Below are 22,007 nucleotides of genomic sequence, written 5' to 3' on the forward strand. Positions count from 1 at the left end.
ACTATATTGCCCTCAACATTCTCATGGTCAAAACGTCATTACCAACGTCTTTTTTAGCCGTTAATATGTACATATCCCGTCCTAAGAATCCAAATTAAGGATCCATATACACTGTACTTTTGAACTATTTAAATTGCATAAGATTCAAACAAGACTTAACTTAAAATGACATCTATTTTGAAGATTTTTTTTTCTAAAATGATAATTATTTTATAACGAAAAGAATACAACTTTGTGGTGAGAAGAACAAGAAAAACTAAGAATAGGTGTTTTCATATTTAGGTTAAATAATAAAACATTTAAAGTTAAGACATTAATTATAACACACAAAAAATTAAAGTTGGAATTAAATGAACACATGTGAACACCAACCTCGCTCTCTCTAGAAAGCCTTCAAAACCCTATTATAAATACACACCTCTCAAACTCTCTCCCTTTAACTCTAAGTTTTTCTTTCTTCTTTCTCTGCTCTCAAAGCTCAAGAGAACTCTATCCTTATTAACTTACAAGGATAACTAAAACCGGTGTAATCACGATCATAGTAGAAGATGGGCGGTCCCGGATCATCACCATGTGCTTCGTGTAAGCTTCTTCGACGACGATGTGCAAAAGATTGCATCTTCGCACCTTATTTTCCTCCTGACGATCCTCACAAATTCGCCATTGTTCATAAGGTCTTTGGTGCCAGCAACGTCAGCAAAATGTTGCAGGTTCCATCTCCTTCTCATTTCCCCATAACTATATGCTATATATTGGTTTTTCTTCCATGATATTTTGGTCCGTTGAAATCCCTTCCATATGCTTTCTATTTTTATCCATATCTCTCTTCCAAAACATTCAGTGTGTGTTTGGTCAAGTATCAAACTTCTTTAAACATTTGTATAGTATACATACACATTAAAAATAAACATATTTCACTCCAACAACCCTTATTCACTTTCATATTATTTATTCTTAATTAGTTGATTAGTTATGCTTGATAAACTACTATATGGACATATATGAATCAGAAATTGTGCTACAAAATATGTTCTATATAGAAAATGTTTACATGATTATTTAAATTGTCACAGGAGCTACCAGTTCATCAAAGAGCTGACGCGGTGAATAGTCTGGTTTTTGAAGCAAACGCAAGAGTAAGAGATCCGGTCTACGGCTGCGTAGGAGCAATCTCCTACTTACAAAACCAAGTCTCGCAGCTTCAGATGCAACTAGCAGTGGCTCAAGCCGAGATTCTTTGCATTCAGATGCAAAATGAGCCAACCTTACAGTCTCATCATCAAGTACTTGAACTAGACCAAGACCACAAAGCTCTCTTACTAAACAACAACAACATCAATAACTGCAACACCAACAACAACAATAACAACTTTGGTTATGCCATGTCTTCTGGACAGTTCAACTCTAACTTTGCCTCACCAAGCAGCATAATGCAAATGCAGATGCAAATGCAAATGCAAGACCCTCTTAAGCAAGAATCTCTTTGGACTTAATGTAATAATAATAATAATAATTAATGTTCGACAAGTTTGCTACTTGGTTATGTTGAAAAAGAGAATATGGGAACAGGTTTCGTGTAAGGAAAGTAGTATAAGTCAAAGCTTAAATGCATGCATGTGATGGTGATGAGATGTAGTTATGCTTTAGTACTGGAGATCTGTTTTTTTTTTTTCTTTTTCTCTCTTTAATTTGGTTTCTCACTTCCATTTTTCTTTTACCATCGTTTGAACAGTGAAAATTAGATCTAATTCAATCCAATTTTTTTGTAATATGAAGTCGCCAAGACATTGCTCTCTAACCACTACACACTTTTTCTCAAACAAACCGACACAACTTTGCCGCGTTCAAATTAAGAGACATTTAGATTGTCTTATGGAATAGCTAAAAGACTAGCTAAACTCAAAATCTCAGATATACAAAAAAATTTATTAAACTTATTTAAAGTAGTCTTAGAAAACATGCAAAAGCAATTTTTCTTTTTATGGAATCAATTATTTTACTATAGACTAAAAAAGTAGATTGTATTTCTACATGCGATAAACTGAAATTAAATCGAATAGAAAAATAAACCTCAAGTTGCAAACTACATTTTATTCAAAAAGAAAATCTACATGATTCAACCTTTACAATTTGACTCACAATAGATTTATTCGACCGACCTGATTTGATTAATCATAAGCTACACGTTAGAACACAAAGTCGCCTCTACTGTTGCTTTTGTACTAATCCTTAAAAAAATCATATAGATTTAATTCACCAAAATTAAGTTAGGAAAGAAGAGGTGGTGGTGTTGAATTTGATTATGTTATCTATTGATAGTATTCATGTGATCAGTAGACGAAAAATTTTCAAAATATTGCCTGTCGACATGGGAAGAATCGAATGACTAAAAAAATAATCGATCATGTTCTTTAATTTCAAATTTAATTATATATCTATATAAATACCCTTAACTTGTTTTTGACGATCCTACCAAGCCAGAGAACTTATAACTGTCATATTCATACCATATGCTATATAATTAGTGGGATATAATACTCTATCTTTAACTTTACGCGTAACAACTTTTTAATTAGGATTTAGGAATAAGAACCTTTCTTTTGTTTGTTAAAAAATTCTTTCTCTTTCTCTCTCAATTTTTTCACTATATAAATTATTAAGTTAGACGCATGTATATGTCTTTTTACTAACACGTAGACCGGTAGACGTCCATGTGCTCCATGCACGTGTGTAAATACATCTTTTTTTGCCATGTGTGAACTAATTTTTTTAATTTGCCAAGCCAAAGTTATAATTAATTAAATAGCAGAAAGAGTCTTAAGAGAAATAATATGATTATAATGGCAGAAGAAAAGTTAAGATTTACAGATACATCCAATAGTGTATAGCCGCTTAATTAATTTATCCACACCTCAACGAAAATTTCCGTTGGTGCGCTAACGAATTCAGGCTGTGAAGTTAAAAGAAAATAAACAAAATTATAGCTTCACATAAGCGATCGATCTTCAAACTCTACACATGACAGAAGCAAATAACTAAATTAAATAGCGTAAATTTTGTAATAATACTAGAAAACCTAAAAACCAAATGTAAAAAACCTTATGGGAAAAAATGTGATAAAGCACCTAAACCATAGAATAACTTAAAATTTCAATTTCCCAATCAAGGTATGATATAAAAACCATGGAAAACAAATTCTCAGCCATATTTCTATCTGACCGAGTCTTTTTCAAAATAATATATAGACGGTAGAGTCTTATATAGTAAAAACATTTTTTTAAAACTAATTTATCTTCTCATATGAAAATGAATGCAAATAAAAATGACCATATATGCTGTAATGATATTCAAGGAAGAGATATCACAACAAGGTCGAAGAAATATACAATATCTGAAAGTCGACTATATGGTCCACTTTCCAAATTAGAGATGGAAAGAAGAAACGATTATGCAGCAAACCCATTGATCGGACGAAGAAAGAATAAATATGGAGGCCCATTACTATAGTATTTGGCCTTGAAATATTTTGGTCCGAGAAATAATAAATAAACAGTTATGGCTTTTCGGATTTGGTTGCTTTCAATTTTCTCAAATGTTTGGACAAGTGTTATTACACTCACCTAAAACAGGATCATTCCAATTTCTTGGGCTCAGAGTCTGTACTTTCTTCTTCTTTAAACCAAGGTCTTATAAGTATTCTCTAAACCAAGTCACTAAACAATAATTGGTCTTGGGTCTGGTTCAAACTTGGATCAATGTTGCCACATAGCCATTAGCCACACAAAACAAAAATTGTCTTGCCTTTATATGGAATGAAGAAAAATCGAATTTTGTAACCATTTTTGACTTTAAAGTCACACTCGCCGTATACGGCACACCAAATGACCAAAAACATTTGACCACCAACTTTGCTTTAATGTTAAAACTTTTTTTTTGCATCCCACTACTCTCTTCTTCACCTCCTCAAGTCACAGTGACCAAAATCACACACTTCACAAGAAACAACCTATGGATCCAAATGAATCTCCACCAAACCAATTTCGCCACGTGGTGGCCATGCCTTATCCAGGTCGAGGACACATCAACCCTATGATGAACCTCTGCAAACGCCTTGTCCGTCGATACCCTAACCTTCACGTCACCTTCGTCGTCACAGAAGAATGGCTCGGGTTTATTGGACCCGACCCGAAACCCGACCGGATCCATTTCTCCACTCTCCCTAATCTCATCCCTTCCGAGCTTGTCAGGGCCAAAGACTTCATAGGCTTCATTGATGCCGTCTACACAAGATTGGAAGAACCATTCGAGAAGCTTCTTGACAGCCTCAATTCACCACCTCCGAGTGTAATATTCGCCGACACTTACGTCATTTGGGCTGTGCGAGTCGGCAGAAAAAGGAATATTCCGGTGGTTTCTCTCTGGACCATGTCAGCCACGATTCTCTCCTTCTTCCTCCACTCTGATCTACTCATAAGTCATGGCCATGCTCTGTTCGAACCATCAGGTAAAGCATCAGTGAATTAGTTTTGATTCTTGAAACTTGGTATATATTGATTCTTGTTGAAACTTAATTAGTATTGATTCTTGAAAAGTTAGTATTGATTCTTGGTTTGTTTTGGAATCTAAAGAAGAAGAGGTTGTTGATTACGTCCCCGGTTTATCTCCGACGAAACTCCGAGATTTGCCGCCGATATTTGACGGTTACAGCGACCGAGTCTTCAAGACAGCTAAGTTGTGTTTCGATGAACTACCAGGAGCTAGGTCTTTACTCTTCACCACCGCCTATGAGCTTGAACACAAAGCTATTGACGCTTTCACCTCCAAGCTCGATATCCCGGTCTACGCTATTGGTCCTTTAATACCTTTTGAAGAACTTTCTGTTCAAAATGATAACAAGGAACCTAATTACATCCAGTGGCTTGAGGAACAACCGGAAGGCTCTGTTCTTTACATATCTCAGGGAAGTTTTCTTTCGGTCTCGGAAGCTCAGATGGAGGAAATAGTGAAAGGACTGAGAGAAAGTGGAGTCCGGTTTCTTTGGGTGGCTCGTGGGGGCGAGTTAAAGCTTAAGGAGGCTCTTGAAGGTAGCTTAGGTGTAGTGGTGAGCTGGTGTGATCAGCTTCGGGTGCTGTGTCACAAAGCTGTAGGCGGGTTTTGGACTCATTGCGGGTTTAACTCGACATTGGAAGGGATATATTCAGGAGTACCAATGCTAGCGTTTCCGTTGTTTTGGGATCAGATTCTGAACGCTAAGATGATTGTTGAGGACTGGAGAGTCGGAATGAGGATCGAGAGGACGAAAAAGAATGAGTTGTTGATAGGGAGAGAGGAGATCAAGGAAGTAGTGAAGAGGTTTATGGATAGAGAGAGTGAAGAAGGGAAAGAGATGAGAAGAAGGGCTTGTGACCTTAGTGAAATCAGTCGAGGAGCTGTTGCGAAAAGCGGTTCGTCTAATGTAAACATCGATGAGTTCGTTCGGCATATTACCAATACAAATTAAGGCTCAAAGAGGTTTTATTGTTTCAATACAATGTAAGGCTCAATGGCATGCTCACTAAATCATATGTATCTTTTGAATGACTAAAAAGTAAAAACCACCACCAAATTATAGCTAAATCAATTTCTTACCATATGTCAAAAATTTATAGAAATTCTAATGGTGGGAAAGCTCCCCGCTTATGCATTATGCATCATCATTTTGCTTGCTTATAATCTAAAATGATGCTTTCTCATTAATCAAACCCCAAGACGTCACAAAATACCCAAAACACATCAAAAATACAAGGAAAAGAAAAAGAGAACAAAATTGAAGCAAAACTTAAAACGGGATTTATTATGAGGCCTATCTCTACAATTCACGAAATGATCATACATCTTATTTTTTTGGTAGGTGAGAATAGACAATTGTCTCTCGCAATTTATTAAACTGCAACTAAAAAGAATATTACAACCGAACATGACCTGAGAACTCTGCCTCTAACATAATCGAGTGGACTACATTAGGAGAAGAGTCCAATGAATGAAATTAAACCTAACAGCACTGAAGAAAACACATTGTTATCAAAAAATTTACAACTATGTAGATTTTTTTTGTCAACTAGATTGTTATTCTGTTAGTTATAAACAGAATGATAACAATCTCCCTAATTTGTCTTAATTAAAAAAAAAAAAAAAATTAGCCATGTGTTGTTTTCTTAAACAGTCTGTTTCTTGGGATTAGGTTTTGTTTCTTTAAAAAGCACACCGGTCACTTGAGTGTCTAAAAACGTTATAAAAAACAACAAATGTGATAATCAGCAAAAACAGCTTGAAAGAGAAGTAGACACAATCATTAACATTATGGGTAATGGCCTAAACAATTGGACCACGTTTGTTGTAAAAGCTATCCTCTGCACTCTGCAGCTTTCTCAGTCCTCACTTCTCTCACCCACAAAGTCACAGTAACCAGAAACACGTTCCACATCCTATGAATCCAATCAAACCTCAGCCACTCGGAGTCCGCCACGTGGTGGCCATGCCTTGGCCAGGAAGAGGCCACATCAACCCAATGTTAAACCTCTGCAAAAGCCTCGTCCGGCGAGACCCAAACCTCACCGTCACATTCGTCGTCACCGAAGAATGGCTCGGGTTCATCGGGTCCGACCCGAAACCTAACCGGATCCATTTCGCCACTCTCCCCAACATCATTCCCTCCGAGCTCGTCCGAGCCAACGACTTCATCGCCTTCATCGACGCCGTCCTCACCAGATTAGAAGAGCCGTTCGAACAGCTACTTGACCGTCTAAACTCTCCTCCCACCGCAATCATCGCCGATACTTACATCATTTGGGCAGTACGTGTAGGCACAAAAAGGAATATTCCGGTGGCTTCTTTCTGGACTACGTCAGCCACGATTCTCTCCCTCTTCATTAACTCCGATCTTCTCGCAAGTCACGGCCATTTTCCGATCGAACCATCAGGTAGTTACAAAGTTCCCATTTTTACTGATCAAAACCGTAAAGTTCAATACTTTCATCCATAATTAGTGATTTCTGAATCCGGGTTTGTTTCCAGAATCAAAACTAGACGAGATTGTTGATTACATCCCCGGTTTATCTCCGACAAGACTCAGTGACTTACAGATCTTACACGGCTATAGTCATCAAGTCTTCAATATATTCAAAAAGTCTTTCGGTGAGCTTTATAAAGCTAAGTATCTTCTCTTCCCTTCTGCTTATGAGCTCGAACCAAAAGCCATTGACTTTTTCACTTCCAAGTTTGATTTCCCGGTTTACTCCACTGGTCCGTTAATACCCTTGGAAGAACTATCCGTTGGAAATGAGAATAGAGAACTTGATTACTTTAAGTGGCTTGATGAGCAACCTGAAAGCTCTGTTCTTTACATATCTCAAGGGAGTTTTCTTTCAGTCTCCGAAGCTCAGATGGAGGAGATTGTTGTAGGAGTTAGAGAGGCTGGAGTTAAGTTCTTTTGGGTGGCTCGTGGGGGTGAGTTAAAGCTTAAGGAGGCTCTTGAAGGTAGCTTGGGTGTTGTGGTGAGCTGGTGTGATCAGCTACGTGTTTTGTGTCATGCGGCTATAGGCGGGTTTTGGACGCATTGCGGGTATAACTCGACATTGGAAGGGATATGTTCGGGAGTACCGTTGCTTACATTTCCTGTTTTTTGGGATCAGTTTCTGAATGCTAAGATGATTGTTGAGGAGTGGAGAGTTGGAATGGGGATCGAGAGGAAGAAGCAGATGGAGTTGTTGATAGTGAGTGATGAGATCAAGGAATTGGTAAAAAGGTTTATGGATGGAGAGAGTGAAGAAGGGAAAGAGATGAGAAGAAGGACTTGTGATCTCAGTGAGATATGTCGTGGAGCGGTTGCGAAAGGTGGTTCTTCTGATGCTAACATCGATGCTTTCATTAAAGATATTACTAAGATCGTGTGAGTTCTATTGTTGTTAATGATTCAAGTCTATATTAGTATTTGTATAAGTTTGTTAAAGATTCAAACTTTGTAGAGATTTAAGATTGTTTGTAAAACTGTTATTTATAAGTTCATTTGTTAGACTCTTTGGTAGAGCTTAATCTCGTGTGTGCCTAATTTTTGTTTGACTTTGGAAATGAATTGTGAGGAGACAAATATAGAAAATAATTTATGAAATGAATTGATTTTGGTAAAGCTTACTGGCTGATTGGTTACACTATAGCTGTAGATTATTTGCTGTAGAATATTGGATGTAAGTGTAAGCTGTAGCTGTAGATTTGTAAAGATTTTATTCAGTTTGTTAGAGAAAATACTCCAATTCTGCATAAAATTCTAAAATCTGATCTTAATAGGAATGATTTTCACACATCTCATGTTTTATCTACCAATATTTTAACATATTTTGCAGTAAATTTAATATTTTACTTGATATCTAATGCTTTAGGACAATTTTTTTTTTACTTTATTTTTGATTTGAGTTCTTCGTTTTTAAGAATTATCGGTTTATAAATAACTAGATTCTGACCCGCACGTATACGTGCGGGGTTTCATATTTTTAAAAATGTATTGGAATATATTTTTAGTGAAAGATATTATAGTGTATAAATTATAATATGCATAAAAAGTGTAAAGTGTTATTTATGATAAAATAGCTATTTTTTGTAATTTATATTATTTATATTTTATTTGTATTTTGCATAGTAAATAGATTGTTAGATTTGTTTCGATTTGTAGAATAATATAGAGATATTTAGAAAATTTGTGTATTTTTGTTAGTTTGATGTATATATAAATTGATTGTTTTTGTTTGAAATTTGATCAATTAGATGATATAATGTAAAATTTTCTCCGTGGTACACCTTTGGTCGATTTTTTTGTAACTAAAAATTCAAATTTTAAGATATAGTTATTTTGTAAATATTGTTTATTTTGTTTAATGTTTAAGAATATATAATTATGTTATAATTATTAATTCTAAAATTTCACTCGTAGATTATCGTCCTTTATTAATATCAACTCAAACTCATCCCACCATATAATTTCATTCCGTAAAATGAAAAATTATTTTGTTATTTTAAATATTGTTATTGTAATATAATAAAAAAATCGAGGGATTGACATGTGGTACATCTTGGATTAATATATTTAAAAATAATTTGTATATTTAAAAATCGAGGGATTGGGTAATTATGAATATATTGATTTTAAAGTCGATTTTTTAAAAGAACAAAATCCAAGATATTTATTTTGTTGTAGTGATTGTTAATTTACTAAACTACCCATGCAAAAATTCATTTACTTAATTTTAAACTACCCTTACAATGTTGTAGTTCATACAATACTTCTCAATTAATAATATAGATAACACTTATTAGTTTTCAAGGGATAAATTTTTTTCCACTTGTGTACATTTAAATTCTACCAAAGTTTTAAAAATTTACGATGACAAAAAAATAATATTCGTATTCATAATATAAACATAATCTAATAAGTTTTTTTGGTTAGGTTCATATCGCTTAAATTAAAGTACGATTTAAAAAAAAAAAAAAAGTAAAAAAGTACGTTTTTGTTTTGGTAAAAAACACTAAAGAGGCAAAAACGTAAAAAGGCAAAAAATATATTTTTACTTGGGGAAAAAGATGTTAAAGCCCACAAGACAAGGCAGAGGTTTCTCCCATGCTTTGTCTTTAGTTTAACCGCCGCATCCTCTCTCTCTGGTCGGAGAAATCTCCAGATTTGGTCATTTCTCCAATCTTCTCGGAACCCTAATTTAACCAAACCTCTCCTCCTTCAGATTCATCTTCCTCCTAATCTCCCTAAAAGCTCAAACCTTTCTCTCAATCAATTCTAAACAATGGCAACAGAAGCAACAACCAAATTCCCAGAATCCGATCTCCGTCCAATCCCACAACCACCGGATTTTCATCCAGCAATCATCGTTCCAGCTCAAAACACAACTCTTAAATTCTGGCAACTAATGGTCGCCGGTTCAATCGCTGGCTCAGTCGAACACATGGCTATGTTTCCAGTAGATACAGTCAAAACCCATATGCAAGCTCTTCGTTCATGTCCGATTAAACCAATCGGAATCCGTCAAGCTTTCCGTTCAATTATCAAAACCGATGGACCTTCTGCTTTATATAGAGGTATTTGGGCTATGGGACTTGGTGCTGGACCAGCTCACGCTGTTTATTTCTCATTCTATGAAGTCTCTAAGAAGTTTTTATCCGGTGGAAACCCTAATAACTCTGCTGCACACGCTATTTCCGGTGTTTTCGCTACTATATCTAGTGATGCTGTGTTTACTCCAATGGATATGGTTAAGCAAAGGTTGCAAATTGGGAATGGAACTTATAAAGGAGTTTGGGATTGTATCAAGAGAGTAACGCGTGAGGAAGGGTTTGGTGCTTTTTACGCTTCGTATAGAACTACTGTGTTGATGAATGCTCCGTTTACCGCTGTGCATTTCACTACTTATGAGGCGGTTAAGAGAGGTTTGAGGGAGATGTTGCCTGAGCATGCTGTTGGAGCAGAGGATGAGGAAGGTTGGTTGATTTATGCTACTGCTGGAGCTGCGGCTGGTGGGTTAGCGGCTGCTGTAACTACTCCGCTTGATGTTGTTAAGACGCAGTTGCAATGTCAGGTGATTGAAATATCTCTAAAGCTACTGACTTTTAAGTATCTGATAGCTAATGTGGTTATAGATTGGCCAAGCTACTTTAAGTAGTTGTCTCTTGATCCTATAGATCACTTGAATGAAGAAAGATATCTTCTTTCTTCTCTTTGGATATTTTGTGATTTCACGAGTATGATTTTATAGGTAACATGTAGATTGCATCAAGCATTGTTAGAACTATGGTCATAAAACTTAATATTACTGAATTTACATGTGAAAGTCGCATAGATAATGTTTCTATATTTGTGGTTTAGAATACTTGGTCAATAGCTATTTCATAGGATTTGGGTTGTTTTGTTTGTTCTGAGAAGTTTGTTTGTGGTGATGTTTCAGGGTGTGTGTGGTTGTGACCGTTTCAAGAGCAGTTCAATAAGCGATGTGTTCCGTACAATAGTGAAGAAAGACGGTTATAGAGGACTTGCTAGAGGATGGCTACCAAGAATGCTCTTCCATGCTCCAGCAGCTGCGATTTGCTGGTCCACTTATGAAACAGTCAAATCTTTCTTTCAAGATCTCAATGGTGAAGCAAACGCAGCTTGAAAAGACACAAACATACATGCGTTTGGCATAATTTACTTGCCTGATTCAGGTCATTGATTCTTCATAGAGCTAGCTACTGGTTGGTTAGTATTAACACTAGCTCTTAGAGAAGATCTCTGTTTGTATAATTTATTTGTTTTCTTCACGCAATAATGTTATCAGATTAGAGTTACAACAACCCCAAGGCCTTTTTTCTGGTTTGCATTGATAGAGAAATTTTGTACTTTTATTTGTTTTAATGAGAAAGATACTATAAAGAGATAGATGAGCTTAAAGAGTGTCCATTCACAAGGTCAATGATAAAGATTCGATTCTTATTGTTTGAACTTTGAAATACCATTTATCAATTTCTGTGAAGAACAAGTTTCTTACAAGGACTTGTACAAAAAGAATAAAGAGAAGATCTTATCATGAACAGAGTGATTCATGAGCTAACAACTTTGGCAACGATCACAGTGACATCATCAAGCTTCCCTCCTGCAATTTTCAGAACCAGAGATCTCAACTAAGAAACTACTCTTGTTTAGTATAATATGTCAGGATAATGCATCAACATTGTTGTTTATTTACCTGTAAGCTTCTTTCCTAGTACCTTCTTCCAGAGAGGAACATCAAACCCCTGCACATATACGTTGATTCAGATATACTTTGCGTGAACTGGTAAAATTCATTCTTAGATCAAGTTAAAAATCTTACCTTGGCTCTTGCTTCTAATGCATATGGAGACTCAAACTCTGTATCTCTTGAATGGCTACTCGCCACTTCAGCTAATAACCTTGCTGTAATGGTTATACCAAAAAACATGTAACTTACTAAAAATCAAGAGAGATGGTATATACATATACATACATGACTCTGCAACATCTGTATGCTTGGTCACTATAGAAACGATCTCATGATCAAACACATTATCGAAAAGTCCGTCTGAACCCATCACGATCACGTCTCCCTTCTGTACTTCCACTATGCTAAACTGCTTGAAATGCAAAAAAAATGATACAAAGGTACAATACTAGCACAAATCATGAAGAGTGGTAAGGATTTATTTACCGATGCATCTAGATAAGTTTGAGCAGACCCCTCAGAGCTTAGTTGGTAAGGACAGTCAAAATAGTGCTCTTGTGGAGCAGTGGCAAAAATAATCTGACCTGAAAATGAGAATGAAAGAAGAAGATCTTTGTCAAAGGCTGAACATGAAAACAATCTAGCATCTTAGGTTACAGTGTAGTACCTTCCCGAAGAAGCTTAAGTCCACAGTCACCAACATTGCCTATTTTGAGAATACCCACTTCCTCAAGCATAGCTAGAATACTGCTTTCATCAATAACCGGGACATCAAGCTATCCAAAAAGGGAACAAAAACCAATCTTTGAAGAGAATAACAATCAAATCTCACTCACATTGTGGCAGAACCTCTAGAAGTAGTTGCGGTATGAGCTTTGTCAATGAGAAAACCAGGATCATATCTGACCTCTTGGTCATCAACTAAACGAGAAGCGTTAGCCATAAGTTCTTTAGAGAACAAGGAAGGATCAACATCTTGTTCAGCCCAACTGAGACAGAAAAAAATATAAACTTTATCAACATTAAGATAAACCCACAAAGAAACTCAAAAGTTAGCATAACCAAAAGCTAAAGCTTACCCGGAGACACCATCTGCAACAGCCATGACTCCACCTCTATAACTACTTACAAAGAAAGCATCTTCACCACCTTTCTCTACCTATATAATTTCGACACTAGATGTCGATTTTAATTGCATAAATATTCTCTAAGCAAATCCAAATTCATTACATCCAAAGAAGAAAAACAGAGACTTTGGTCTGGTGTTACCTTATCTGGATGAGGGATTGCGTGAATTCCGACAGATAAAGAGAGTTCAGGCCTAAAGGAAAATGCAAACATATTTTGACAAATGAGTTCTCAGTTTCGAACAACGTAAACTCGAAATAGTACAAGAGAGAGCAGAGACCGAAGTGGTTGGATTTCTGATGGAGCACAGCGACAGAGGAAGTCAACGCGACTAGGGTTTGGATGTGAGAGACGAAGCGATGGTATTGCGTGAGGAACCATCATTCTCGTCACTGGAATCGCCATTTCCTGCAATGGCTTGCTCTCTCGTTCTCTTTCAATCCTGTGGTGGTGCGTACTTTGTGTGTGAAGGTTGTTTAATTTTAGAGATAATTATTAACTAGAAGAGATAGAATCAATAAGCACCAGTGGTCTAGTGGTAGAATAGTACCCTGCCACGGTACAGACCCGGGTTCGATTCCCGGCTGGTGCACTAAGCTATGATGATATTGGCTTAAGCATTGGGTGGGTCCTTTGCATTTTTCTGAATTATCAGTTGAGATATGCCACACCTCTGAGCTCTTTTTTTTTTCCCTTATGTAAACTAAATTTTTCAAGTAACATTTTTTGTATTATCACTCAATTTCTCTTACTATATTCCATACTATTTCTGTTCTTGAAATAAAGCATCTCGGCCAAAAAAAGGTAAAACCAACGTTTCTAATTAATTTTCTTACATCCAAATCACTCGATCATTTATGTGACATACTCAAAGAAAGATAAGTTTTTTCGCATCCAAAAAATTGATATTGTCAATAATATTCAATAAATGATCCATGAATTTGGATGAAAATCTTCAACTCTTATAAAAACTCTTAACACTTCAAATAGGTCTCTTAAGGAAATTTACTCTAATTCTTTTAATTAACAATTGTTTCTATATTTTGTTTTATAGCTTTTTTATTATTTAATTATTGAAAGTCCTTGTTTTAATTGTAAGAACTCATGAGTTTGTCCATTTAAAATACCACAAAGCTCAACACGTAACTCATATTCTTATAATTATATTATTTAGAATAAACTAAATGTAACTCATAAAAAACCATGGTCTACCAACTTATTGGGTATAGAACTAGTTTCAGTGGAGAGTGTCCGAGTCAAAATGAGAATCCCAAAAGAAGAATGCTACAAAGTAAGTTGTTTAAAATATAACATGAACCCAACTTCCACCGGTTAGTAACGTTCATGTTTGTCACTGTCCATTTTATGAACTTCTCATTGGAACTGTAACTATATTCCTGAAAGTCATAAGAGAAAGATCAAGTACTTAATTTACAATAGATGATACAACACATATACATGTTGAAACATTTGAAAAACAAGAATTTTGACATGTATAAACTGATTCATCTTGTATCATTAGGAACTGGGTAAAATCACCATCCAATAAATACCCGCTAAGATCAAAACCATAAACCATGATTAGCATAGCATAAAACCTTCAACCAGATCACTCGACTTCAAATAACATACAATTAACTAAACTTACGTAGTTGAAACAACAAGCACCAGTGGTCTAGTGGTAGAATAGTACCCTGCCACGGTACAGACCCGGGTTCGATTCCCGGCTGGTGCATCTAGTAGCATGTGAGCAGTGATGAAAATATCTTGAGCTGTGGTGATGAATCTTCGGATATGATATTAACCTCGCTATAATCTGAGCTCACTCATTTCTTTTACTTTTTTTTTTGATTGAGCAGCAAAACCCAAAAACTAGTAACACAAATTTGAGATTTTGTCACTTCACTTCAACTGAAACTAAAAAGATATCTCAATACATATATCCTGTAAAGTGTCACATAAATATTCCATACAAAACTTTGAATTCCAAACTATTGAAGCACTAGAGAGATCCACAGACATACGTTGTAAATTTACTTATTATCAATGATTCTCAACTCAAATACATGTGAACAAAAAGCTAGCAATACTCTCAAGCACTGATGTTTTCGAAACTTGCGCTTTTATCTACTCTCTTGAATATCCCTGCAATTACCTGGTGTTTGAATGCCACAAAACACACAACTTAGAAGAAGAAGAAGAAACCTCCATCTATAATGAGTTTACGAAGATAGAAAAATACCTTTCCAGGTCCCAATTCGTAGCTGCTTTTAAGTCCTTTGGATAAGAGAGTCTTTACTGTTGTCTCCCATTGGACTGGAGATGTCACCTGTAGTCAACATTTGCATCTTTTTTTTATATAGCGTCGCCAAAAGAGAAATAATTCACATAGTTCTCTGAGTATTGATTTATTACCTGGCGTGCAAGTATCTTCTTGATCGTGTCTGGATCTGCATGAGGCTGTGCATCGACATTCGAGATCACTGGGATCCTCGGACTTCTGATCTCTGTGGCTGCCAATGCAGCTTCTAATCTCGAGACTGCTGGTTCCATGAAACTAGTGTGGAAAGCACCTGCAACAGCTAGACGCACCTACAGAACCAACCGCCAACAATCATGTTTCTGATAGCATCGAGGAAGATTTCATAACATAAATGGAATTAGAGAGAGAGGATACCGTCATTCGTGCTTTGAATGACTTAGCTTTGGCTTCAACAACTTCGATTCCTTTAAGACCTCCAGATACTGCGTAATTACCCTGTAACAGTATACCACATAAAGGAATGTGAAAATGATTTTATACAAGTCTAGAATGCAAAAGATTCATGGAAGACATATATACCGGACATAAGTAATTTGCGATCTGAACTTTGTCAGCTTCATCTACTTCTTGATTTGCTGCATCACACAACTGCTGAACCTTTTCTGAGTCCAACCCTATGATACTAACCATGGCACTCTTAGCAGCATCTGCAGCAGCCTGAAGAAAGTCATTTTATCAAAAACTAAAAGTCAATGCAGCTGTTCGAATGGTATATAAGATCACTACAAAGTTCAGCCGTCACAACATCAACCTAAACTTGACATAGTCAATGAAGGATATACAGAGCAGAGTTCAATCTTACCTGCATAGCTTCTCCTCTAAGTTTTACAAGCTTCAGCCCGTCCTCGAAGCTTGAGAATAAAAACAGTAACAGAGAAAAGAACAAAAGTAAGTTAGGTGATGATGCACATAGGTAAAAGGGAACAAAGTGACATACTTTCTTACAATGATATTTGAAAATCCGAGATTTGATACCTCTATCATTCAGTTAAGGATATTGATTCAGATGTTAACTAACCTGAAGGCTCCAGCAAAAGCCAGAGCAGTATACTCTCCCAAACTGAGACCGCAAGTCACATCAACCGAGTTAATTATTTGTTCTCCGCCTTCACGAACACGGAGCAATTCAACTGCTGCTAAACTTGTGACATAAATAGCAGGCTGAGAAAATGATAGACCAATAACTTAGACATCATACCAAAATGTACATACTAAAAGGAAACATCACATAAAAATTAAGTTTTGCTAGAGTTAGGTGACAACAGACAAGAAAGAAGATCATAAATCTGAAGTTGTCCCTAACCAAAAGTTGCAAAGATACCTGGCTTATGACCGTAGAATCAAGCTTCTCTTTTGGTCCATTAACACAAATATCCAAAAGATCATACCTGCAGAAAGCCACCATATAGTTTATTCATTCACAAAAACAAACAAAAAGGTTTCAACTTTAAACAAAGGAACATACCCTAAGATATCATTAGCTTTCTTATACAACTCTCCAGCTGCTCCAACACTCTGAGACTCTTTTCCCATTCCTACTGCTTGAGCTCCCTGAGACATAGCAAATTCATCTAAACTTTGTCACATTTGATCTAAAAATTGAAACGAGTTCTGAGAGATTACAAGCAAAGAATATGACGTTATGATGAAGACCCTACATTGTAATTAAAATCACATCAATCAGATCAAAATTAGCAAACTTTTCAATCTGGGCAATTCCAAATTTCCTAAATTGATACGAAATCAATCAGAGTCCACATTTTCATTGTTCAGATTGATAACATGTAATCGGAAGTTACCTGACCGGGAAAGAGAAAAGCAGAGGTGGGTTTGTAATCAGCGAACAGAGAATCGTGAACAGTAGTACTCTGAGATCCAGCAGAGACGCTCATAGAAATCCTAGATCGGCTGAGATTCTTGGCGGCGAAGCCAAAGGAGGCATTTTTAGAGGAGGAGAGATTGTTGAGAGATATGGAAGGGAGGAGCAAGGAAGAGGAGGCGGTGGTGGCCATGGCGGAGAGAGAAGTGCGCCGGATAAGAGAATGAGACGGAGATGTGAGTAAGATAGTACGGTGAAGCAGTGAACGCATTCAGAGAAGTAAACAGTAGTAATCCTTTTTAAAAAAGCTTTAGCGGAGTTAACGAAGATGATGGTAGCTGGGGGAAGTTTTTGAAGAAAGGAGAGAAACGGACACGTGTCCAAATTTGATTGGATGTAAAGCTTAACAAAAGAAACAAAAAAATTCGTGTGTTCAAGACTACGTTAAATTCCATTTTGTGGTCAATCATCCAAAGATTAATGTTGTATTTGTGTTATTTTGGTAAAGAGATGCGATAAAATGATGAGGAAATAGAAGAAATACGAAAAAATCAGAACAAAAAAAAACTCAGGTTTGACGACGGCGATTAGGTTTTGTAGGAAAAGCAGTTGACTTTGTACGTGAAATTACAGATGTACCCCTCGTTTTAACTAAAATGCATAATATTGTCCACTTGTAGGTATCGAACTTATCACTTTGGCTACCAAAAACAACCTTCCAGACCACAATGCTACATCAAATTTTAAAAATATGACTGATTAAAAGTTATATATACTATATATTTATATAAACTATAGCATATTTGCCAATTTGATTTAACGCCTAGTCGACGATTAATCCGAAATAGGCGGTACTCTAGCACCTAAGTACGTACTGCATGACTTTTATAACATTGCAGATGGTGATGACTATCACCGGAAGATAAACTCAATCGGAGAATAGAAAATATGATTTGGAGAGTAATCGTTGACGGATTCTCCAAATTAGGTATGAATCAAGTCATTTTCTCTTGTATATCGTGACTAAATGTTGTAACAATCAACAGAACAACTGATCTTTATTCCGTTTTTTTTCATATCTATTTTATAATATTTCAAATTAATGTATGTTTAATATTTTATACTTTGTAATAATTATTAAATTGTATGAAATAAAATAATTTTATATTAATATTGTTTTTCCAGAGAATTCTTCTAAAAGAACCTACCATTGGACTATAAAAAACCAAAAAAAAGAAAAAAGCTCTTTTGTTAATTTTTTTGAAATTTAATCATAAAAAAATAGAGAGAACCCTTCGACAGATTCTCTCCATTGGAGGTGCTTTTAGATATAAAAAAAAAAATGTTGGATTATGGAAATTATGTATAATTGTGTATTTTATTTCATTGCGGAGAAGATTGAAGTTTAAACTAAGGTCTAGGGTTGTGCAAGAAAGAATACACAATTGTGTACACGTTTCGTGTGAGGTAAAAGATATCGTAAATCAATTATTTGCGACGTTGATTGCAAAATCGAGACCAATAAAGAGTATCCCAAAAATGTTTACCATACCAAATCCTATTTCTAACCATTTTAGTGTAAATATTTTCGCATGAATTCAACTTGGGATCAGTAAATCTTAGTGTCGATTGGAATGGATACCACTCATGTAAGTCTATCAACCTTTTGTTCCAATAGATTATGAATTTTTTTTGTGATGTTTGGATCACTTATGTCATGACGTTTGAATTATTAAGTATCCAGAGGACAATTTTGTTTATTAGGATTCCACAACGAAGAATGTATTTTTTGTACTTTTACATTTAGGGTTATCCAATTTATAACAATCGATCAAAACTATCTCATTAGATTCTATTATAGTTCAAAATGGTACAACTACATTCCATCAGGATGACCAACAGACCACCAAACTTACAATCTTATGGCAGTTGTAGTCAATTTACTTATGTCGAGTTATAGGCATTGACGGCGAATTGTTTTGAGAATTTTGGAGAAAGTTGACCAAAAAAAATCATCTTTTTGTGGAAGAAGTTATACAGAAATGTAATTCATGGATCACTATTTTTTTTTTTCAGTTTAATGGTAAATTTTGATCAACGGAATCGCAACCACACTATTTACGTTCTTTTTCAAGAATTATTTTCTCGTAAAGATGGCCAATTAAAGATCGATATGATGCTATTTTTGCAAGAAAAGTTTATGTATGATAATGTAATTAAAAGTATCTTGTGGGTTCATATTAAGTTAATAACTAATAAAGTTGTTTGGGAAAGTCAGCTAGAAAAAGAAGATTAACTAACACAGCTTTTATTTGGTAAATTTTTAATCGGAAAAATGAAAACACTCACTCTATTACGAGGAAAATAACAAAAGTACATCGAAAACAAAGGTTGAACCACTTTCAATAGAGCAGTTGTCCATCTTTAACATATCAAGACTCACGAAGTCTTTTTTTGATTAAAAAACAAGAACAAAAAACCAAACCCCATAAATTCTTTAGATCCAACGGTAGAAGTTTTTTATTAGCATCTTGGAAGATCCAATGGTGGAGCCTGCACCGATTGCAACTGTCCACGACCGTTCTCTACCAAGAAAACCATAGCCAAACCCCATCCCAAATGTGAATCAATGTGACAATGCATAAACCATGCTCCTGCATTACACCACAAGTATATCAAAATATGTTTTTCATTTTTGAGTCAATAAGATCATTTAACCTATGGTTACAAAGTATCAAATGCTTTCGAGTCAATAAGATCATCTAACCTGGATTATCAGCGACGAACCGAATTGCCACCCAACCACCTGGAGGTGTTCCAATGGTGTTCCTCTCTGGTGGGTCAAATAAGTTAAACCTAGCCGGGTCTGTTCTCGGGTTGAAATTACCGAAACCTGACCCGACCACGTAGAATTGGTACCCGTGTAGATGCATGGGATGATTCTCTGGCGTGACAATGCTAGTGTCTTGTAACACAATCTGAACATTAGATTTGTACTTAAGCTTGTAAGCTTTGGTTCCTTTTATGGGCTGCCATAACCCGCGGCTAACGTTACCTGTGTAATCGAATTGCACCGGTGGAACGGGCGGAAAATCCGTTGTGAAGATTCCTGGGGTGCCTTGGTAATATGCTTGCATGACGGAGTTACTTCGTGGTAGCACGAAGGACATGTTGTTCATGCTTGCTGCGAATCGGGTCCCGTTAGGACCTTGGCAACGGGGACTGTTTGGGTTGGCACAGTTGATTAGCCCTAATCCGACGGTGAAAAAGAGGTTCTCGTCGACTTGTTGTGGTACTGGAGCTCGTTTCCAGTATCGGAGACGGTTGGTGAAAGCAGTTGCGGTTGCGGTGTCGTTGAACCCGGGGAGGACTGGGAAAACAGGAGCGATTTGACCACGACCACGGCCACGTCTTGTTGGAGCGTTGACGTATTGTAAGATAGCAGTAGTGGTTGTGTTGTCGAACGGGGCGTTTGCGCTGTTGTAGGCTCGAGCTGCCATGTAGTAGCGGCCTGGTCTCTGGTTTGCCGTGAGGAGGACGTTAGTGGTTTGGCCAGGACCGATCATGATGACATTTGTGGTGAATGGTTTCGTGTAGGCGGAATCAGTTTCTACAACTGTGAACTGGTGGTTGGCGACTGAGAAGAAGAGCTCTTGGTTCATACCAGCGTTGATGACACGGAGTTGCACCGTCTCCCCGGGGAAAATTGGAAAACGGATTGTCCCAGCCCGCGAGCAGCGGTAAAGATCGCCTGGTTGACCGTTGATTGTGTAAGCGTCAGAGACATTAGCTGCTGCTCCCGTAAATTGTGCTTGCTTCAAAACATCCATTGGGTTTCTATCCCACCATTCCCCTATTTTAGTAAGTATTATTAGTTGTGATCATGAAAATATAATTTGAAGTGATTAGAAGTTACAAAATGTTTAGTTGTTTACCAAGAAGAATTGGAATGTCACGTTTGGGCATAGAGAAGGGATAAGGAGAACCAAGACGAGGGTAAATGATGAGAGCACCATAGACCGTGGCTCTGAGCCAGCGGCTATGAGCGTGCCACCAAAGCGTACCCTCTTGATCCTCGATTTTGAATCTGTAAGTGTAGGTTTGTCCTGGACGGATCGGACATTGTGTTATATACTCTGGACCATCGGCCCACGGATTCCGCAGCTGTCTGATTCCATGCCTATCCCAAAAAACAGAGCAAAAAACAAAGTATGAAAACAGAGAACATAACATAACATATGTTTGTTGAATTTGATGGTCAAATATTTTACCAATGAATACTAATGTTGTAACGGGCTCTGTTGATGACAGTGATTGCGAGAGAGTCACCGTTCCTGACCACAAGCGTTGGACCAGGGTACTGACCATTCACAGTGATGCTTTGGTGAGTTCTGCACAGCCTCTTCACTGGTGTCGGTGTGATCTAAAGTCATCGTCGTTTAAACTTAAATTAAGGGAATTCTATAAACGTAAGAACATACCAAAAAGCTTTAATGTAACATTAGTAGCTAGCTTACCACGAATTGATGGACGTGATGTTCAGCAGAAGCGAGGAAAGCGAAGTAGGCAAGTAGGGCAATGAAGGATAGCAAGGAGAATCGCCGAAAAGACTCCATTGTTTGCTTCACTGTGAGAAGCTCTCTGTGTTGGAGATTTGTGAGATGAGTTTGGAGAAAAGGAAGGAGTGGTATTTATACACACTAAGCGGGAAACAACAGAGGTCTTCGTGAATTCGTTAGCAATTAAACAATTTATTATATTTTACCAAAGTGGAAACTAATATTAGGTTTAGAGTCAGCAGGAGGGAGAAAAAAAAGAAAATCTCACAATGGGTTAAGTTGATTCGGTACACCCACTAGACTAATTCGAAACTAGGATCCTTTATTATTTGATTATTAAAAATCATGCAAATCAAAAATTTCTTGTTTTACTTTGTTTGTTTTAATTGGGAAGAATTAGCTAAAAATGATATTTATTAACTAAGATT

At 36.5% G+C, this 22,007-nt stretch overlaps 7 protein-coding genes and 4 non-coding genes across 20 annotated transcripts; 8 read left to right on the plus strand and 3 right to left on the minus strand.

Moving 5' to 3' along the window:
- Nucleotides 1-269: 269 nt before the first annotated feature.
- ASL5 (Lateral organ boundaries (LOB) domain family protein) lies at nt 270-1,854 on the plus strand. The gene is made up of 2 exons (NM_128568.2): nt 270-710; nt 1,074-1,854. The coding sequence occupies exons 1-2, from the start codon at nt 549-551 to the stop codon at nt 1,491-1,493; spliced, it is 582 nt and encodes a 193-aa protein (NP_565695.1). The 5' UTR covers nt 270-548; the 3' UTR covers nt 1,494-1,854.
- A 1,938-nt stretch (nt 1,855-3,792) lies between these two features.
- UGT87A2 (UDP-Glycosyltransferase superfamily protein) lies at nt 3,793-5,675 on the plus strand. Of its 2 annotated transcripts, none has more exons than NM_128569.4 (2): nt 3,793-4,504; nt 4,629-5,675. In NM_128569.4, exons 1-2 carry the CDS (start codon nt 4,009-4,011, stop codon nt 5,498-5,500), a joined length of 1,368 nt encoding a protein of 455 aa, NP_180575.1. In that variant the 5' UTR covers nt 3,793-4,008; the 3' UTR covers nt 5,501-5,675. The 2 variants fall into 2 exon arrangements, with proteins under 2 accessions (NP_180575.1, NP_001077979.1); NM_001084510.1 differs by having other exon boundaries at nt 3,943-4,504; nt 4,632-5,629.
- Nucleotides 5,676-6,273: 598 nt separating this feature from the next.
- AT2G30150 (UDP-Glycosyltransferase superfamily protein) lies at nt 6,274-8,139 on the plus strand (the record flags this gene model as incomplete). Of its 2 annotated transcripts, none has more annotated exons than NM_001336243.1 (2): nt 6,274-6,959; nt 7,054-8,139. In NM_001336243.1, 2 exons carry the CDS (start codon nt 6,467-6,469, stop codon nt 7,929-7,931), a joined length of 1,371 nt encoding a protein of 456 aa, NP_001323694.1. The 2 variants fall into 2 exon arrangements, with proteins under 2 accessions (NP_001323694.1, NP_180576.1); NM_128570.1 differs by having other exon boundaries at nt 6,515-6,959; nt 7,054-7,931.
- Nucleotides 8,140-9,607: 1,468 nt separating this feature from the next.
- AT2G30160 (Mitochondrial substrate carrier family protein) lies at nt 9,608-11,470 on the plus strand. Its single transcript, NM_128571.3, has 2 exons — nt 9,608-10,613; nt 10,980-11,470. The coding sequence occupies exons 1-2, from the start codon at nt 9,825-9,827 to the stop codon at nt 11,184-11,186; spliced, it is 996 nt and encodes a 331-aa protein (NP_180577.1). The 5' UTR covers nt 9,608-9,824; the 3' UTR covers nt 11,187-11,470.
- A 1-nt stretch (nt 11,471) lies between these two features.
- Nucleotides 11,472-13,396, minus strand: PBCP (Protein phosphatase 2C family protein; the record flags this gene model as incomplete). 7 transcript variants are annotated; one of them, NM_001084511.3, is made up of 10 exons in its annotated part: nt 13,159-13,396; nt 13,020-13,071; nt 12,830-12,925; nt 12,587-12,739; nt 12,418-12,497; nt 12,237-12,334; nt 12,036-12,159; nt 11,883-11,965; nt 11,757-11,805; nt 11,472-11,663 (listed from the first exon to the last, which is right to left on the minus strand). In NM_001084511.3, the coding sequence occupies exons 3-10, from the start codon at nt 12,853-12,855 to the stop codon at nt 11,611-11,613; spliced, it is 666 nt and encodes a 221-aa protein (NP_001077980.1). In that variant the 5' UTR covers nt 12,856-12,925; nt 13,020-13,071; nt 13,159-13,396. The 7 variants fall into 7 exon arrangements, with proteins under 7 accessions (NP_001077980.1, NP_565696.1, NP_001323769.1 ...); NM_128572.5 differs by having other exon boundaries at nt 11,484-11,663; nt 12,830-12,909; NM_001336246.1 differs by having other exon boundaries at nt 11,484-11,663; nt 11,883-12,159; nt 12,830-12,909.
- Nucleotides 13,397-13,399: 3 nt separating this feature from the next.
- AT2G30180 lies at nt 13,400-13,470 on the plus strand. The gene has a single exon. It is a non-coding gene; the product is annotated as a tRNA-Gly (tRNA).
- Nucleotides 13,471-13,472: 2 nt separating this feature from the next.
- AT2G08370 lies at nt 13,473-13,559 on the plus strand. The gene has a single exon (NR_140328.1). It is a non-coding gene; the product is annotated as an other RNA (small nucleolar RNA).
- Nucleotides 13,560-14,542: 983 nt separating this feature from the next.
- AT2G30190 lies at nt 14,543-14,613 on the plus strand. The gene has a single exon. It is a non-coding gene; the product is annotated as a tRNA-Gly (tRNA).
- Nucleotides 14,614-14,626: 13 nt separating this feature from the next.
- AT2G08375 lies at nt 14,627-14,702 on the plus strand. Its single transcript, NR_140329.1, has one exon. It is a non-coding gene; the product is annotated as an other RNA (small nucleolar RNA).
- Nucleotides 14,703-14,756: 54 nt separating this feature from the next.
- Nucleotides 14,757-17,585, minus strand: EMB3147 (EMBRYO DEFECTIVE 3147). 2 transcript variants are annotated; one of them, NM_128573.4, is made up of 10 exons: nt 17,001-17,585; nt 16,667-16,752; nt 16,523-16,589; nt 16,220-16,362; nt 16,004-16,052; nt 15,721-15,858; nt 15,556-15,636; nt 15,294-15,470; nt 15,121-15,207; nt 14,757-15,033 (listed from the first exon to the last, which is right to left on the minus strand). In NM_128573.4, exons 1-10 carry the CDS (start codon nt 17,289-17,291, stop codon nt 14,971-14,973), a joined length of 1,182 nt encoding a protein of 393 aa, NP_565697.1. In that variant the 5' UTR covers nt 17,292-17,585; the 3' UTR covers nt 14,757-14,970. The 2 variants fall into 2 exon arrangements, with proteins under 2 accessions (NP_565697.1, NP_973564.2); NM_201835.2 differs by having other exon boundaries at nt 14,806-15,033; nt 15,121-15,226; nt 17,001-17,577.
- Nucleotides 17,586-19,254: 1,669 nt separating this feature from the next.
- On the minus strand, nt 19,255-21,740 carry LAC3 (laccase 3). Its single transcript, NM_128574.4, has 5 exons — nt 21,538-21,740; nt 21,292-21,443; nt 20,956-21,200; nt 19,788-20,873; nt 19,255-19,674 (listed from the first exon to the last, which is right to left on the minus strand). The coding sequence occupies exons 1-5, from the start codon at nt 21,634-21,636 to the stop codon at nt 19,544-19,546; spliced, it is 1,713 nt and encodes a 570-aa protein (NP_180580.1). The 5' UTR covers nt 21,637-21,740; the 3' UTR covers nt 19,255-19,543.
- Between the last annotated feature and the right edge of the window lie 267 nt (nt 21,741-22,007).

Source organism: Arabidopsis thaliana, chromosome 2 (genome assembly GCF_000001735.4).
Source record: "Arabidopsis thaliana chromosome 2, partial sequence".
NCBI lineage: Eukaryota > Viridiplantae > Streptophyta > Magnoliopsida > Brassicales > Brassicaceae > Arabidopsis > Arabidopsis thaliana.

Coding starts and splice junctions, on each gene's coding strand:
- UGT87A2 (NM_128569.4), top strand. CDS start 4,009: ATGGATCCAAATGAATCTCCACCAAACCAATTTCGCCACGTGGTGGCC. Junction 4,505..4,628: donor TGCTCTGTTCGAACCATCAG/GTAAAGCATCAG, acceptor TGGAATCTAAAG/AAGAAGAGGTTGTTGATTAC.
- EMB3147 (NM_128573.4), bottom strand. CDS start 17,291: ATGCGTTCACTGCTTCACCGTACTATCTTACTCACATCTCCGTCTCAT. Junction 16,753..17,000: donor CTTTTCTCTTTCCCGGTCAG/GTAACTTCCGAT, acceptor GCTATGTCTCAG/GGAGCTCAAGCAGTAGGAAT. Junction 15,471..15,555: donor CATTCAAAGCACGAATGACG/GTATCCTCTCTC, acceptor TTGGTTCTGTAG/GTGCGTCTAGCTGTTGCAGG.
- ASL5 (NM_128568.2), top strand. CDS start 549: ATGGGCGGTCCCGGATCATCACCATGTGCTTCGTGTAAGCTTCTTCGA. Junction 711..1,073: donor ACGTCAGCAAAATGTTGCAG/GTTCCATCTCCT, acceptor AAATTGTCACAG/GAGCTACCAGTTCATCAAAG.
- AT2G30160 (NM_128571.3), top strand. CDS start 9,825: ATGGCAACAGAAGCAACAACCAAATTCCCAGAATCCGATCTCCGTCCA. Junction 10,614..10,979: donor AGACGCAGTTGCAATGTCAG/GTGATTGAAATA, acceptor GTGATGTTTCAG/GGTGTGTGTGGTTGTGACCG.
- LAC3 (NM_128574.4), bottom strand. CDS start 21,636: ATGGAGTCTTTTCGGCGATTCTCCTTGCTATCCTTCATTGCCCTACTT. Junction 21,444..21,537: donor ATCACGTCCATCAATTCGTG/GTAAGCTAGCTA, acceptor CGATGACTTTAG/ATCACACCGACACCAGTGAA. Junction 19,675..19,787: donor GTTCGTCGCTGATAATCCAG/GTTAGATGATCT, acceptor GGTGTAATGCAG/GAGCATGGTTTATGCATTGT.